Source organism: Hevea brasiliensis, unplaced genomic scaffold, assembly GCF_030052815.1.
Source record: "Hevea brasiliensis isolate MT/VB/25A 57/8 unplaced genomic scaffold, ASM3005281v1 Scaf89, whole genome shotgun sequence".
Taxonomy (NCBI): Eukaryota; Viridiplantae; Streptophyta; class Magnoliopsida; order Malpighiales; family Euphorbiaceae; genus Hevea; species Hevea brasiliensis.
Genome location: NW_026615309.1, coordinates 1 through 16,236, shown reverse-complemented (window position 1 = coordinate 16,236; position 16,236 = coordinate 1). Strand labels below are relative to the sequence as shown.

Genomic DNA, 16,236 nt, shown 5'->3' with positions numbered 1-16,236 from the left:
TTGAAACTTCGTGAGAAGAAAGAATCCATGTTAATTGATGAAAACCTATTTCCTCCTATACTGTCTATCAATACAACCATTGTGGACCTTAGGGAGTCATTAATGAGTTGAGAAAACTACAGGTTCAAACTAAGATGGTCAAAAGATTCAAAGGCTTGCCACGCAATCCCTAAAATTCCTAGAGGATCGCCTAAGAGGCAGGTATATTATTATCTGCCACTTGGACATTTCCGAAAGAGACATACAAAGGATCTTACAGGAAACTCAACATGGGAACTAGTCACTAGTCAGGCCGTTTCCCCAGAAGGGCTGAACCTACTGCACCTACAGAACCTGTAGTAAGGTTTTAGAGAAGTCAGCCTAGATTCATGGAACCACTCTTAGCTAAACTAGATAGACAATGGAAATTGGTGCGCATCCTAAATTTTCCCAGCCGCTGACCTGCATGCAAAAAAGGAGGCTTCAAAGGTAAAGAGCTATTGAAAGGAGACAGAAAGAAGAAGAGAAAGATCAGCCTTACAGAAGAGCAAGTTCAATAGAAAAGCAACAGAAGACTCAGAGTTAGTGGGAAGTTTAGAGGAGGTACCCAATCAAGAGGAAATAGGTAAAACTTTACTTGTTGATTTTAGTGTTGTTTATTTGGTTGTGCCTACTGATTTTCAGAGAGTAGTAGTGGAGGTACCCAAGGAGTCAAAGGAAATGATAGATCCTTTGGGTGCTAAGGTGTGTAGCGAAGTTACCATCCAGTATACTAGTCCAACGGAACCAAAGAAGAGAGTGATGACAAGCCTTCAGAAAGGATGACCAAGTATCTATGACCTTTGTAGATTACGACCCACATTAATGGTCGGCCTACTTTCAGGTTACTCATTGACAATGGATCGACAGTGAACATAATGCCACTTAGAATGCTGATAGCACTTGGGGAATCAGAGGAGGATCTCATCACCACTGATGTCTTATTGTCCGCATTCACTTGAGAAATTTCCAAGACTCTCGGTGTTTTGTCAGTAGAGATAACTGTGAGTAGTAAGTCTTCAATTACTGCTTTCTTTATAGCGCGCTTTACTACAAATTATCAAGCACTTTTAGGTAGGAATTGGATACATGCAAATTGGTGTATTCCATCCTCACTTCACTAGTTTTTGCTATTTTGGAAAGGAAAATGATGTGAGGTGGTATGGTCGAATGCTAAATCATTTCTAACTCATTCTGATGCAATAAAAGCCCATACTATGATATTGACATGAGTCCTATTCAGTTTTTAAAGAAGAAACCTCACCAAAAGGCTCGGGAGGCATCGGTTTGCAACTCTCCTGAAGGAAGCCAAGTTCTTTGTGCAAAATATGCCATGGCTACCAAACTCGCCACCCTGGAGAAAAGACACAGAAGGTGGAGATAGGATAACCAATAGAGGAAACCAACAATTCGCTTGCAATCGTGTCTTATAATTGGCTGATGATGGAGCCCATGCTAAAAGAGCTCCATTAATGAGTGACAGGTATACACAAAAGGAAATGGCGGTAGGTGCAGCTACCATATCCAAGATATAGAAGCAATAACTCCTTAACAAAATAGAAATAGATGAGACCTTGGAAGCTGAGGGTGCTGAGATCATCTACTAGGAGAAACCAAAGGAAGATGGGTCAGAGGAAATACAGCTCAAGACTTAGAGCCTGCACCTACAAAATTGGATGACGTGCTAATTGGAGTGTAGGATCCTCTTGAGGAAGTCAATTTTGGTTCACCTGAGGAGCCACGGGTAACTTGTATTAGTTCTTTGTTGAGGAGTGACTTAAAATAGGAAATAATTTTACTTCTGCATGAATACAAGAATTGTTTTGCGTGGAATTATGATAAGATGCCAGGCTTACAAAGAAACAACATAAGTTGCCTATTCAGCCAGAGTACATGCCACACCATTAAGCACCCAGAAGAATGTCAAGGAAGGTGGTCCTGAAGGTGAAAGAAAGATTGAGAAATTGTTGAAAGCAAGTTTAATCAGACCAACTAGGTATAGTCAATGGTTTTCTAGTCTCGTACCTGTTAAGAAAAATGGAAAGTTATGTGTATATATTGATTTTAGGGATTTGAACATCACAACTTCGAAAGACATGTATGTGATGCCAATAGTGGACATGCTTGTTGATGTTGTTGCTAAAAATGAATTATTATTCTTCCTCAATGATTTCTCAAGCTACAATCAGATTTTCATCGCACTAGAGTATGTGCCCAAAGCCGCCTTCAGATGTCATGATTCCATTGGAACATTTGAATGATTGGTCATGCCTTTCGGCGAAGAATGCTAGGGCTACATACTAAAGGGCCATAAATGCAATCTTCCACGACATGTTGGGACACTTTATGTAGTTGTACATCGACGACATAGTGATGAAGTCTAAGAAGGTAGATGATAACTTGGAGCACTTGAGAAAAAGTTTCCAGAGGATGAGACAACACCAGCTAAAAAATAATCCCCTTAAGTGTGCATTTAGGGTTAAAGCTGGAAATTTCTTGGGATTCTTAGTGCATCAGAGAGGAATTGAGGTTGATTAGAATAAAACCAAAGCAATCCAAGAAGCCAAACACCACAGATGAAGAAACAATTGTAGAGATTCTCAGGGCATGTAAATTATTTAAGACAATTTATCTCTAACCTTGCAGGGAAGGCCAAAGAATTTTTTGATTTCTTAAAACTCAGGCAGGAAAGTGAGTTCAAGCAGAAAAAAAAAAGCACTAGCAGGCCTTCAATAAAATCAAGGAATACCTTACTAGTCTGCTTAGTGCTAGCTCCACCCAGAGGACGTGATCCATTGAAAATTTATTTGTTTGCAGCTTTTGACTTTATCGATTATCTGTTGGCACAGGATAATCAGATGTGTCATGAGCAAGCAGTGTACTACCTCAGTCGAAATCTTACATACATAGAGATTAGGTACTCTCCTATACAAAAGCTTTGTTTAGCCTTGTATTTCTCTAGTGTGAAATTAATGCTGTTTCTCAAACTGACTTGATGAAATATATGTTGTTTAAACCATTAATCACTAGTTGGATTGAAAAATGGTTATTGGCATTATCAGAATTTACTTTAGTTTACTTCCCTCAGAAAGCTATGAAAAGACAAGTGCTTGCAGATTTTCTAGCAAACCACTCTTGCTTGGAGGTGGTGGAGCCAGTTGGGCAGGACTTGAACATCTTCAGTGCCGAGAAGGAACCATGAAGTCTATGGTTCCAGAATAGAGATGTCATCGAGCACTGGGGTTATAGTCACTTCACCTGTAGGAATTAAGATGACAGTATCTTTCGATATGAAATTCCAATGCACTAACAACCAAACTGAATATGAAGCACCAATTATCGGCTTGAAGATTCTCAGAGAATTGGGGGCAAGGGAAGTATATATCATGAGTGATTTGCAATTAGTCATCAAACAATTGGTAGTGGAGTAAAAGTGCGACAGCTTCTTCCTAACTCTGTACTTTGCAACAGCAGTCCAGCTCCTGGATTGTTTCAGAGAAGTATCCTTCACACATGTTCCTAAGGAAGCCAATTGGGAAGCAAATGAACTGGCCCAATTACCTTCTAACTTGAAGATGTCCTAGGTAAGCTGACTCATAAAATGATCTTGGTTAGAAAGATAAAACATCCATCGATTGAGGAGAGGGGTCTACCAATTGACTTGTTTAATACTAACCTAGTTGTTATAGATGACAAGAGGACTCTGTTGAAAAGGTACTTGGAGGGCCCTTAAGTCAAGGTGTCCCATTGCATCAAAATACAGGCTTTGAACTACGTGTTACTTGAAGGAGAGCTATTTTCGAAAGACTTTGATGGTCTTATGCTCAGGTTCCTTGGCTCTCCTGAGGCCTTAAGAGTAATGCAACAAGTGCACGAGGGTGTTTGTAGAGCACACCAAGCGGGTGTCAAAATGAGGCGGCTCATTAAAAGGTAAAGTGGGTCTCAACTGCTTAAACTCCACCACCTTCAGTCCCTAGAGCTTTCTGGAAAAACCCAATTAGTAAACTCTGCCATAAATTGAGACTAGGTCATATTGTCGACCTTGTCAACAATATAGGACTTGTCATCAACAAAGCCGGCTATCTAAATGGCCCTACTATCACTGGTGTCCAATTTATCAGCTATCATTTTGATCGCCTTAACATACTCGAAAGGATCTCCTCATTTCTTGTACTTGGAAGCATCCAGCTTTAAGTAGTGCGTCATCTTTGCCTTACCTTGACTACTTGTCCTGGTCTCTTGTGTAGGAACTGTAAGAGCTTCAGGAACTGTCAGAGTTACAGGGGATGGTGGTGGCACTTGCTCTCTTGTAACTCCCTCCATGGGATTTTGAGTTTCCATGGTGATTGAAGAACTTTGGGGGCACTATTGTGGAGGGTACATGGGATATGAGTTGTATAGTGGAAAGTAAAGTGGGTAGGGCATAAAAAAATGATATTGGGGGTAGTCCATAAATCCAAGGTTTCCAAAACTTCCCTGCTAAGGATATTAATACCCAAACCTATACTCTGGTTTTGGCTGCGAAGGAGATAGAAACTCTGATTTATCTCCTCTTTCTACAAAACTATCTTCTTCCACTCTTCCCATGCCTACAAACTCAAGATTCTCATGCTGTTGGGAGAAGCTATGAGAACTCCTTGGTGCATCTATAGACATTCTGGATGCACATGCAGTCTCCCTGCTAACTTCAAAGGACCTTCTAGAACCTCATAAAGATTCCCCCTTCCACTTTTGCTTACTCTCTCCCTGACAATAAGGTTAACGGGTAGTGCTCCAATACCCTCATTCACGGGTGGAGCACTAGCCAACCTAGTGGACCGCTTTGAACCTCACATTTCTAGAAGCAAACAAGAAGTGTTGAGCACACAAAAAGTTAATGTGCATTCACATAAATACACAACATATAATTAGGCATAATATGAAACCTAACATACACATAACATTCATCATATAACATATAGAGACTCGACTCTATTGGATATGTATATTCCTAACTATGCTGGTCAACATACTTCCTTTCACCTCTCTTTTATACTTTTACTAACATCTAGGCCCCCTCATCTAACCTAGAGCTCTGATACCACTTTATAACGACCTAAACTAAGGGCCGTTACTAATGCTTGGGATCAGGTCAGCTTAAGGCTGTCAAACCCCATAGCAAGCCTAAAACCTGTAAAACATACACATATTCCTGTATCTCGCCATCTAAACATACTCCAAACCATCACACTTTAGTCTTTTCATATATACTTGGACATTCACAATATAAATTTTGTTTAGAATTTGAACCTTAACATGCATAAGCACTAAAGCATAATAGTTTAACATACATACTCCCAAAAAGAGTTAACATAACATATACATTATTATACTTAAAAATACTATATAAATTCAAATTTCTTTAATCACCAGTACAATATTATCCATTCAAATTTTATATGTTCATCTACCCATACATTACACATAAAGAAAAAGTCTAAAGCTACCCCTGATACTCTCTCTTCAAAGAGCTCTTCTAGTCTTACAACCCTGCATCTAGTGATGATTGCCGAATCCACCAAAAATTAAATTAACTGAAATTATTAGTAATGAAATATTTTTTGCAGTAAGTGGTAATTCAGGTCGAACCCTAGAGACTAAGTTACCAAATTTCGTGCACTTGTGTAACAGAAAAAGAACAAAGGTTGGGGGGAAGGTTGTAACACTAAATCAGAATAAATCAAGTTCAGAAATTAAAGAACTAAATTTAAATATGAAACTCTCAATTTAAATAAACTTTAGTCAAAAGTGATTCACATTCCAATGCATGACTCGATCATAGACAAAAGAAATATAATTATCTCTTATTGAATACTTAACGTAGATTTACCAAGCAGCGAGGTAAAACCCCTTACTTCCTTATACTCATCAATTCGAGCCCAGCACTCTTGTTGACTCTAATTATTAACTGAATTGGTATTAAGAAATCGTCATCAAATTAATAACTGCTTTAAGAACAGGAAGTAGTTAAGTTGAACAACAATTTATAAAGCATAAATCATTTAATTCACCCTATTGTTTCCTTAGGTTATTATCGAAAACTTGGATCATAATCAATAAAACCTAATTGCTACTCATATTCAACCTTATACAACAATTACGGATTATGAAGATGAATTAGCAATTGATCAAATCAAACAATTAACTAATAGGTCTTTTTAGCAAATCATTCAATAGATCAAAAACAATTAAATCAGGAAATAATAGATATTCAAAAAGGCATAATTTAAATTAAGAACCTGGTCTCACAAATCATGCATAAAAACTAGAATCCCTTGAACTGAATTTAGAACTTAGCTACTCATGTTCATGGCTTACAGAAAATTAAAGAAAAATAAAGAAGAAATCTAAAAAGAGAATGGAGAATGAAGGTCTTCTATGGTGTTCGAAAGTCTGAATGGTGTATTTCGGCTGCTGCCCAAAGATGGTCTTTATACTCCAAAACCTAATCAAAAAATAAAAGCCAAACTTGAAAAAGTTTTAAAATTCAAAAGATAGATTTTCTGCTCTGCAATCATGATCGTTTTTCAGCCACTTCCCTTTCGAATCTGTCTCTACCTTCTTTAGGAAAGTTTAGCCCTATTTCTTAGCTTTCCAACGGATACTGATTTGCCCAAATCCGAGGTCTACAGCCCATTATGGGCAAAAAACCGAGACTGGTCTTGACAGAGTATCCAGCCCATAATGACGACTTCATTGCCATTTTTGACAATTAAAACAGTCTTATTTCGCTTCCAACCCTTCATAGAAGTTGTAGAAGTGGCTCTTAAGGTTCAATTGGGCTTGGGTTTGCTTCATTTAGACATCTGGAACTCCAGATACAAAATAAATACTGAAACTGATCATGACACATCAAGTCTGGGCTTTTATATTAGATTCACAACTAATTTTGACAACCTTAGAGACTGATCTGGGCTTTGGCCCCTCTTTGTCATTTGTAGTACTTTGACTTTGCTTTTCAACGAATTAAATAGCATTAAATTCGGAGACCCACAACTTCAGAAACACCTGAAAAACACAGTAAAGGTCAAATTAATGGAAATGCCGAAAATTTCTCCATTTAATATAATTATTTCAACAACTATCTAAAAATATGCCTAAATAATAATTATACTTTAATCAACTGAATTAGGCATAAAAATACACTAGAATACTAAATATGATGGGAGTAAAATTAATAAATTATGCACTTATTATCTAGCGATTAGGGGAAAGGAGTAAGTTTACACAAGCTCAGTGAGTAAAGTAACCTATATTAATTATATCATTTAATTCGTACTTATGCAATGCATCATTCACATAGGTTTTTGCATCACAAAATATTTCACGTAGGATGGATGTGTCACCAATAACTCTCCAAATCCAATGTGCCCGACTCATACAGACTCCTCAGGACTTTCGCTTAAAATATGACATGTGCTATGCACCTGAGGCAACTTATAGATCTTACCTGATGGGGCATCATAAAGATCTCCCTATGGAATTTACTTATAGATCCATAACATACATAACATAACATAATCATAAATATGGAGGGAGTCAATGGGTCATCCAATATCCATTAATGCACCAATAATAATTATGCAATTATGTAATATCTTTATATTTAAGATATATACATTCTAAATAAATGACATGATGCATGAGGAAGATCATAAATTAAATTTGAAAAGTTTACATTTTATTAAGGTTAGAGTTACTCACCTAATGAGGTCTATCAATCATTTAACTTGAGTGGTAGCTATCCTCGGATCCTTAACCTTTCGAGTCCCTTAAGCCTGATCCTATGAAATTGGATCCTAGAGTGTTATTCAAGGTTCTAACATTTTATATATATCATAATATCTTATTCTAGGCCTTAGGAACCATGAAACTGTCACAACTCTATCCCACGGACTAGACCGACACTAGGACTTGAGTCAGCATAAGACCCCCAAAGCATGTAGTAAGCCTCACTATTCTCTAGTCCAATCTTAAAGCCCATATCCAAGCCCATTTTCAAGAAATCAATTGGACAGAGTTCGACCATAATATAGAGCATCTAATGGGGAGTTCTCAACTCACTTGACCTGTAATCACAAAATATACAAAATTTGGGGAGCTCAGCTCACCCTTCAATCCTCAATCAATCAATGAAGTCTAATGGGAGCTCAGTTCCCTCATCCATTATAAAAATCCATTCCATTCAATATACATGCTTGATATTAGGTTTACAATTTCAAAATAACAATCTTTCACCATTCCCAAACCAAATAAGATAATCCTAGCATATGAGGAATTCTAGAGTTCAAATTAACAACATAAAATATTGATGTAGCAGCTAATGGACCTACAAGGAAGGAAGCGGGTTAAACTCAAGGACAGAAAAGCTCTCCTGTAACATGGAAAAATGGTGAACGGGAGTGAGTGTTTTACTCATAGAGTAAGATATTGATTTTACATACAATTTTTATAACTATCTGTTAGAATCCCTTAATTATTGCATTAGCTATAAATTAGAATGTAAATTAGTGATATTAGGGATATTTATATTTATTAGTATATTTGTATTTATTAGCTTTTATTTTATTTCCTATTAAGGCTCTAGCCTTTGTGTATAAATTTGAATCATTGTAACACATTGATATATATCAACAAATTCTTCAATTCTCTCTAATCTCATCACTATCCAAGTCTAGTGCATCCCTAAAATTAAAATGCAATATCTTCACATAGTTCAAATAAGTCAAGTCATAATCATACCAAAGGCAATCTGGAGCACTCACACACCCATGTGTCAAATCCATACTCACACATATATATATGGGAGCTGATCCCCTATACAACTCTCTTAGTTCCAACCTCTGCCAGCGAGATCAACACAAAGCCAGACTTTCTCTTAATATCCAAAGGGCCCCAGCGAGATCAACTCAATCCGTGCTTACCTTGACTTATCTATAATAAAGACCAGATCCCAGTGAGTCAAACTCCAGCTGCATCTACGTGTCCTACCCATATCCATATACAGACCACATGTATACCAACTCACACACGCAGCTCTAGATTGCCATAAAGCAACAACCACAGTAATGTAATAAAATACAAATGCAATATAAGGTATGCCTAACAAATAATTATGTACAAATATTTTTAAGTAATGCATAAACATGCCTTGAATACATAATAATATTAAAATTATAAGTAAAATTAATATCTATTCACAGTACTTCACAAGTCATTGTGGCAGTTGGGTGGAAGAGGAAGGCTAACCCGGCTAATCTAAAAATTATATCACAAAATTATTAATATTTACTTAAAACAAAACTTTAAAGAGTCGAAGGATAATCTAAGTTTTGCAGAAAATCCGACAAAATTTTCCCTATACCTAGGACCTACCCAACCTGCAAAATAATCCAAATAACACTTCTAAATCACAAATTCCATATCCATATCTTATCAACATTACATGACCCCTCCTGGGCTTTCCAAACCAGGCAAAACCCACAAAATTTAAAAAATTACATTTTAGTCCCTAAAACTGATATTTTGTAAAAATTACGCAAATGAGCTGTAAAAATTCTAAATTTTGCCCTGCGATCCTTAATAATGTTATAAAGCTATTGCAAAAGAAATTATAATTTTCTAACTACCCACAAATATTTTATGAATTTTTATTTGAAACCTGGCAATGGGTAAATAGGGAATTTAGGATTGGGGTTTGCCTATGTCAATTCTGACAATTGGAACGCATTCGAGGTGCCTGAAAATACTAGGATTGAATGTAATATTGGCCACGTTCTGAGATGAGCCGCTGGATAGTTGGATCTGGCCGAAAACTGGGCCCTGGGTGCTGTTGAGCTATCATTGATCCGATCGCACCTAAATTAAGCCCAAAAATTATTAATAATTATCATAAAATTATTTTTAATTTTTGAGAATTGAAAAAGTTCGAAAATCTCACCAAGCATTCTGGATTGTTCGATAATTGCCTTTTTCAAATAGTGTCTGATCGGAGCGGGGTTGGTCCCATCTTGAAGGTCTCGATGCGCTGAGTCCATCGATGGTCTCAGATTTCTGATCCAACGATCAAATCGTTGGAAAAAGAGTCGAAAAGCCACTACCACCATTTTCTCTCTCCCCTTTCTCTCTCCTCGATTCTTGCCGGAAACCTCCATGGAATGAGACCCCACCAGTCGGGAAGAGAAGCTTGTGGTCCCAAGAGTCGAGCGCCACCTTCCTTTTGTCGAATGGTCATCGGAGCTGGTTGGAAACTACCTTGAAAAGTGGTGCATCGCATTGCTCTCTCTCTCTCTCCTCCAAAACGCGCTAGATGGGGTGCTACAGCTGCCATGAAGCTCTCTTGTCACCTCTGGAGTCTAATGGTCGACCATCGACGTCGCTGGTTTGCCGGTCGAAAGGGAAACGGGAGAGAGAAAGTGAGGGAGGGAGAGAGGTCAAAGAGAGAGAAAGAAAATTGGGGGGGGGGGGGTGTTCTGCACGATAAATTTTTGGGTTTTTTTTTTACTTTTAATTACACACACCATTAGTCCCTAAACTTTTTAGATATTTTCGATTAGGTCTAAAATTCTTTTATTATATTTAAATTTAATAAAATTTTAGTAATATTAAAAAAAAATATACTCTAAAGAAATTTAATTATTTTTATTTTAATTTAATAAATTAACTTTAATTTATTTTTAATAAAGACAATATTACAAATAACAGTTTAAAATAATTGTAATAATAATACATGTAAAAATAATATTCATAAAGTAAAATAACATTATTATGAAAATACTAATTTAGTACCTTGAATAAGATAGTAATAAATTATAATTAAAATTATTAAAATATATTATGTATATATATATATATATATATATATATATATATATATATATATATATATATATATATATATATATATATATATATATATATCGGGTTGTTACATTTTTCTCCCCTTAAGAAAATTCGTTCCCGAATTTTCGAGTAAATAGGGGATAAAGAAAAGTGGATTATTGGGAGAAATGCAAACATTTATTCTTCAAAACTCTTTGTATGCTATAAAACAGGTTCTGCTGCTCTCCAACTTTGTTGTGATGCCCTGCCTATCATTGTCAATTCATAGCAAAACTCTTACTTTTATTACTCATCCTTTTTCTAACATCTCTAGTACCCTCCATGCCTCTTGTGCACTTGACTTGATATCTCATAACTTTAATCAACTTTGGTACTTACCTCTCTTTCATCATGCCCTAACATGTTTCTTAGTGACTTCAGTCCCCATTCCTCTATTTCAACAACCTCTGCGCCCCAAAGACATGACTTATTTTCAAACTTGAAGTTACCCTAAAACTTGAATCTACTCTTTCAAACTTCTAAATGGAAGAATCTACCTTCAGATCATGAAAAACCCAAGGAAATCTCTTCGGAGCTCGTATAACCCAATAGTTGTGAGAGAGAGAGAGAGAAGAAAAGGAAACCTTAGTATTTTGAGCAGAAAAATGAGTTTTGGTCCCTTTATAATCTTAATAGTGGAGGGACTTTCGGCTATCAGAAGCCTTAGTTCCGGTTGCCGAAGTCTATTATGTTCAAAAAGAGATTTAAGCTGAAAAAGAGACTTTGGCTATCGAAAGTCCATCATTCGACTATCGAAGTTCCTTCTGCCCAAAAACACACTTAAAACCCTTTTAGGAAATATAACCTTTAAAATTTTTTTTATTTTTAAATACATTTAAATATCTCAAACACATGTATATGAATATATTTTCACATCTTATCGCCACTCCCTTGTCAGTGAAATTTTAATTTTCACCAGAATATTCCATTAAGGATAGATATTCCGATATCGGAAAGTGGCGGATATTACAAGTGTAGTCAAGTTCCTGCATCCATTTAGTAGAAGTTTGAAAACGCATAGCTGATACACTTAGTATCTGGCTTGCCCATCTGGCTTGCCCACACTTTCCTAAGCTATTAGTCAACCAAATTGTTTTCTAAGGAAATACCTTGATTCTAGGAAAAGCATAAATTTTGCTACCTTATTACATGTTTTATGTAACAGAAAAGTAAAAAACAAGTTTTTTATGTTTCACCTCATCTTTTTTTATCAAAGAATTGTTTGATATGATGAAATGGCTTAACCTTAAGAGATAGTGAAGAAATTAAAATTTAGATGTGAAGTGACACCATATTCCTTTTTTCCTTTTCTTTAATAAAGAGAAGAGTAATGTAAGAGATGCTTTGGGACAAAAAAAAAATATAAGAGATGCTTAGAGAAGAATAACGTAAGAGAGATGCTTTGGGATGAAAAAAAATATAAGAGATGCTTTAAAATTCACCCCATACTCAAGAACATTATATTACAAAGTAACATGATAAGCCGTAATGTTAGCACATATGAATATACCCACATATTATTGAAAGGTATACACAAAAAAAAAAAATTCCTTAAAAAATGAGGAAGGCGGGTTTAAAAATGTTAAATGTTGATGCCATATTGCGAAAAGGTTTAGTGGTTAATGTTGCGGCTTGTTGATGATTGTGTATTGTCTAGTTGGATTATTATTATTATTATTATTATTATTATTATTATTATTATTATTATTATTATTATTATTTTCAGAAAATAAATTATATGAATCATTATTTTTTAAATCAGCAAATTCTAATAGCATTTGTCTGATCTAATAGCATGTTTAGGACTTCTTACACCATGAACATAGTTTTGAATAACAATAATTACATTATTATTTATAAGTTTTTTGCTCTCTTGTTATCATGACACTCGTTATTTAAAGGCAAAAATAAAAATATTCCTATCACGGTCGTTGCACCTGTTATGTAATGTAACAACTACTATTTACCATTAAGAAATGGTAACGGTCCATTACCTCACTTTTTTCTTAAGCTAGATGGGGACATCAACTGTTCCTTGTTCTTTTGTCTTGGTTTGGGGAGTTTTAAGCTATTGTATTTCACTTTTTCAAATTTTCATCTAAACTTTTTTTCATCTAAACTTTTTTATCTTTCTACAAATCTTTCACTTTTTCTCTCTTGAGTTAGGATCATCAACTATCTTTTTAGTTCAATACATTTTTAACTTGTAAAAGGTGAGTTTTTTTTTTTTGGTTAAAGAATATTATGTTTGATGCTAAATTTTTTTGTTAAATTTATAGTACGAAGCATTATTCTCTACCATCTACATACTTATTTTAGCTTTAAATTGATTAATGTTAATGATGTCTAAAAATGATGGATTTAGTGTTTTTATTTAATGTATATATAGTTATTATTTAGTTGTATACCTTAGTTTAAACTTTGCAAATTTTTCAAAAAAATAATTGCGTAGTGATAGGTTGTTATCATTATGTTACAACTCATTATAAACCTGTTTCCATTACCTGTGACCGCGATTTAAATCCATAATCCATGACTACCTTATTCATAAGGATGGCCAATTTTTAAATTACTTTTGTATTGTAGGAGATAAGTCATCATGTTTATACGTTTTGGTGAGTTTACTGAAAATTATTTTATACTATTTCTTTGTCTAATATAAGGTCCTATGAAATTTAAAGTTAACAACTCATAATTTGTTTGCACCTAATGAAAGTAGCCCTGAACTGAACCATGATTGATTAGCGTGGGAGAAACTTTTATCCTGGGAGTACTTAGTAATTTATGCATCATTATTTCTTAGCTATTTTTTAAAAGTTTTATGTGTGGTTGTGTATGTTTCCATGTACTAAAAAGTATATGTTTGTATTATAAGCATAATTGCTTATATGCATGTATCAATTAGACAAGTATATCTATTTCACCTTACACTTATAATGTGAGTATGGAATTATAGAACACAACAAATTATTCTCCTAAGATGATTATAGATACTAGATTGATTTAAAATGCATCACTTATCATTTTTGTCAAGCAAACTACTGATTCAATGGTTTGATCAATGAAACAAGCAATCCTTAAAAAGTGATTGAGAACTCTAACGCCTAATATCAATGGAGTCCTCAAATGTTTTCAGCTTATACTACAAAAATTGGGAGCTAATATTTGTTCTCTTGCTGTGAGATGTTGATGATACTTGTCTATTAATTTCTTCTTTTGGGGTTTCAGTTATATCCTCCAAAGGATTGGCTAGTTCAATCCTCCATGCCTTCCAAATTCAACCCAAGCATAATTCATTCAGTGATAAATCAGCTTTCTCCAACCAATGCCCGGTAAGTTTATTAGTGCATTTAAAAGTTATAAATTTGTTCAATGCAGAATGAGAAGCTTAAATATTCATTATTGTAAATCTTTTTCTTTGTTCTTGGCATCTATCTTCATGAAAGATTGCATGTGATCTTGAATTTGCTGTTTGTTTGGCTTGTATTGGGAGAGATTAGAGCCTAAAACTAGTAGAGAATTACTGGAAAATAAAATTTAAAATAGTATGAAATTGTGTTGAGAGTAAAGAAAGAATAAGAAAATAATTTACGTGGTTTGGTTGCCAGCAGCCTACATTCATGGACAAAAATTTTAATCACTACATTATTCTCATTTATTTGTTTTGTTTTTGTTTTATAATAAAGATTGAAATATATAATGCCTCAATTATAACAAAGAGGAAGCCTTCTAAACTGAAGAGTAATTGTTGGAGTAGTAAAAGTCAAAAGGACCGAAAGATAACGATCAAGATATATATTCATTTACTATGTTTTTCATATTGCTTTACACACACACACGCACGCACACACATCACAAAAAGGAAGTGGACTCCTATTATACTTAAGAATTGTAATCCTATTAAACTACTTAAGTACAACAGATAACCTAAGTAGATAAGAGACAATCTCAACACTTCCTATCAAGTTGGAGCATACATATCATATGCTTCAAGTTTGTTACAAATATATTCAACTCGAGATCCTCTAAGGTACTTAGTGAAAACATCTGTTAAATGGTTATTTGAATTAATAAAACTAGTAGCAATACATCCTAATTTGATCTTTTGTTTAATAAAATGGAAATCTGCCTCTATAAGCTTTGTTCTTTCATGAAAAATTGGATTTTAAGGAAAATGTAGGGCAGCTTGATTGTCACATATTAGTGTCATTTATTTAACTTACCCACACCTTAATTCTTGAAGTTATTTTAACCAGATCAACTCACCAGTTGCTAGAGCCATAGCTCTGTATTCTACTTTTGCACTTGACTTGGCAACTACATTTTGCTTTTTACTCTTCTAGGATATTAGATTCCCTTTAATCATAACACAATATCTCAAAGTAGATCGCCTATCTACAAGAGAAACTGCCCAATTCACATCAGAGTGCCCAATAACCTGTGAATTACCTTATCTTCATACAATATACTTTGTTTAGGAGATCCTTTGATATACCTAGGAATGCGAATTATTGCATTCTAGTTATCACTACATGGAGCTTGGAGAAACTGACATACCAAACTAATAGCAAATGAGATATTTGGTCGTGTTATTATAAGATAATTCAGCTTGCCCACCAGCCCTCGATCTTTGCTAGGTTCTTCTAATGGCTTCCTTGTCCAAGAACAAGTTTGATATTTGGATCTATGGGAATATGTACGGGTTTGCAATCTATGATGCTCGTCTCTTTGAATATGTTTAAAGCATATTTCCTTTGGGAAATAGCAATATCCATCATGGACTATGCTACCTCAATTCCCAAAAAGTGCTTCAATTTTCCCAGATCTTTAGTTTGAAAGTGACAAAACTTGTTGTTTGAGCTGAATGATCCCATCATGGTCATTTCCTGTTATGACTATGTCATCAACATAGAGTACCAAATAAATGCAATTACCATGATTACCATGGCGAAAGAACACCAAATGATCAGTTCCACTCCTATTCATTACAAACTGCTAGACCACTATACTGAATCGTCCAAATCATGCCCTTATAGACTGTTTCAGACCATATAGTTCACATCATAGATGGCATACCAAACTAGACTCCCTTTGAAGGACAAACCCTGGTGTTTACTCCATATATGCCTCCTAAAACTATTCCCTATGCAAAAAGGCATTTCTAATATCTAGCTGATAAAGTAATGCATTGTTACTAAAGAGATAAGTGGATGAACTAATGCAATTTTAGCAACTGGAGAGAAGGTGTCACCATAATCAACTCCAAAAATCTAAGTATAGCCTTTGGCAACAAGATGG

The 16,236-nt window shown here is 34.9% G+C and overlaps 1 protein-coding gene across 1 annotated transcript in view; it reads left to right on the top strand.

Annotated features, from left to right (window-relative positions):
- Positions 1–14,294, top strand: part of LOC110660413 (insulin-degrading enzyme-like 1, peroxisomal) — a 32,061-nt gene extending 17,767 nt beyond the window's left edge. The window contains exon 14 of the mRNA XM_058142899.1: positions 14,167–14,294. Coding sequence (XP_057998882.1) covers positions 14,167–14,274 — 108 coding nt within the window. The 3' untranslated portion in view covers positions 14,275–14,294. The remainder of the gene's footprint in view (positions 1–14,166) is intronic.
- Positions 14,295–16,236: the final 1,942 nt, after the last annotated feature.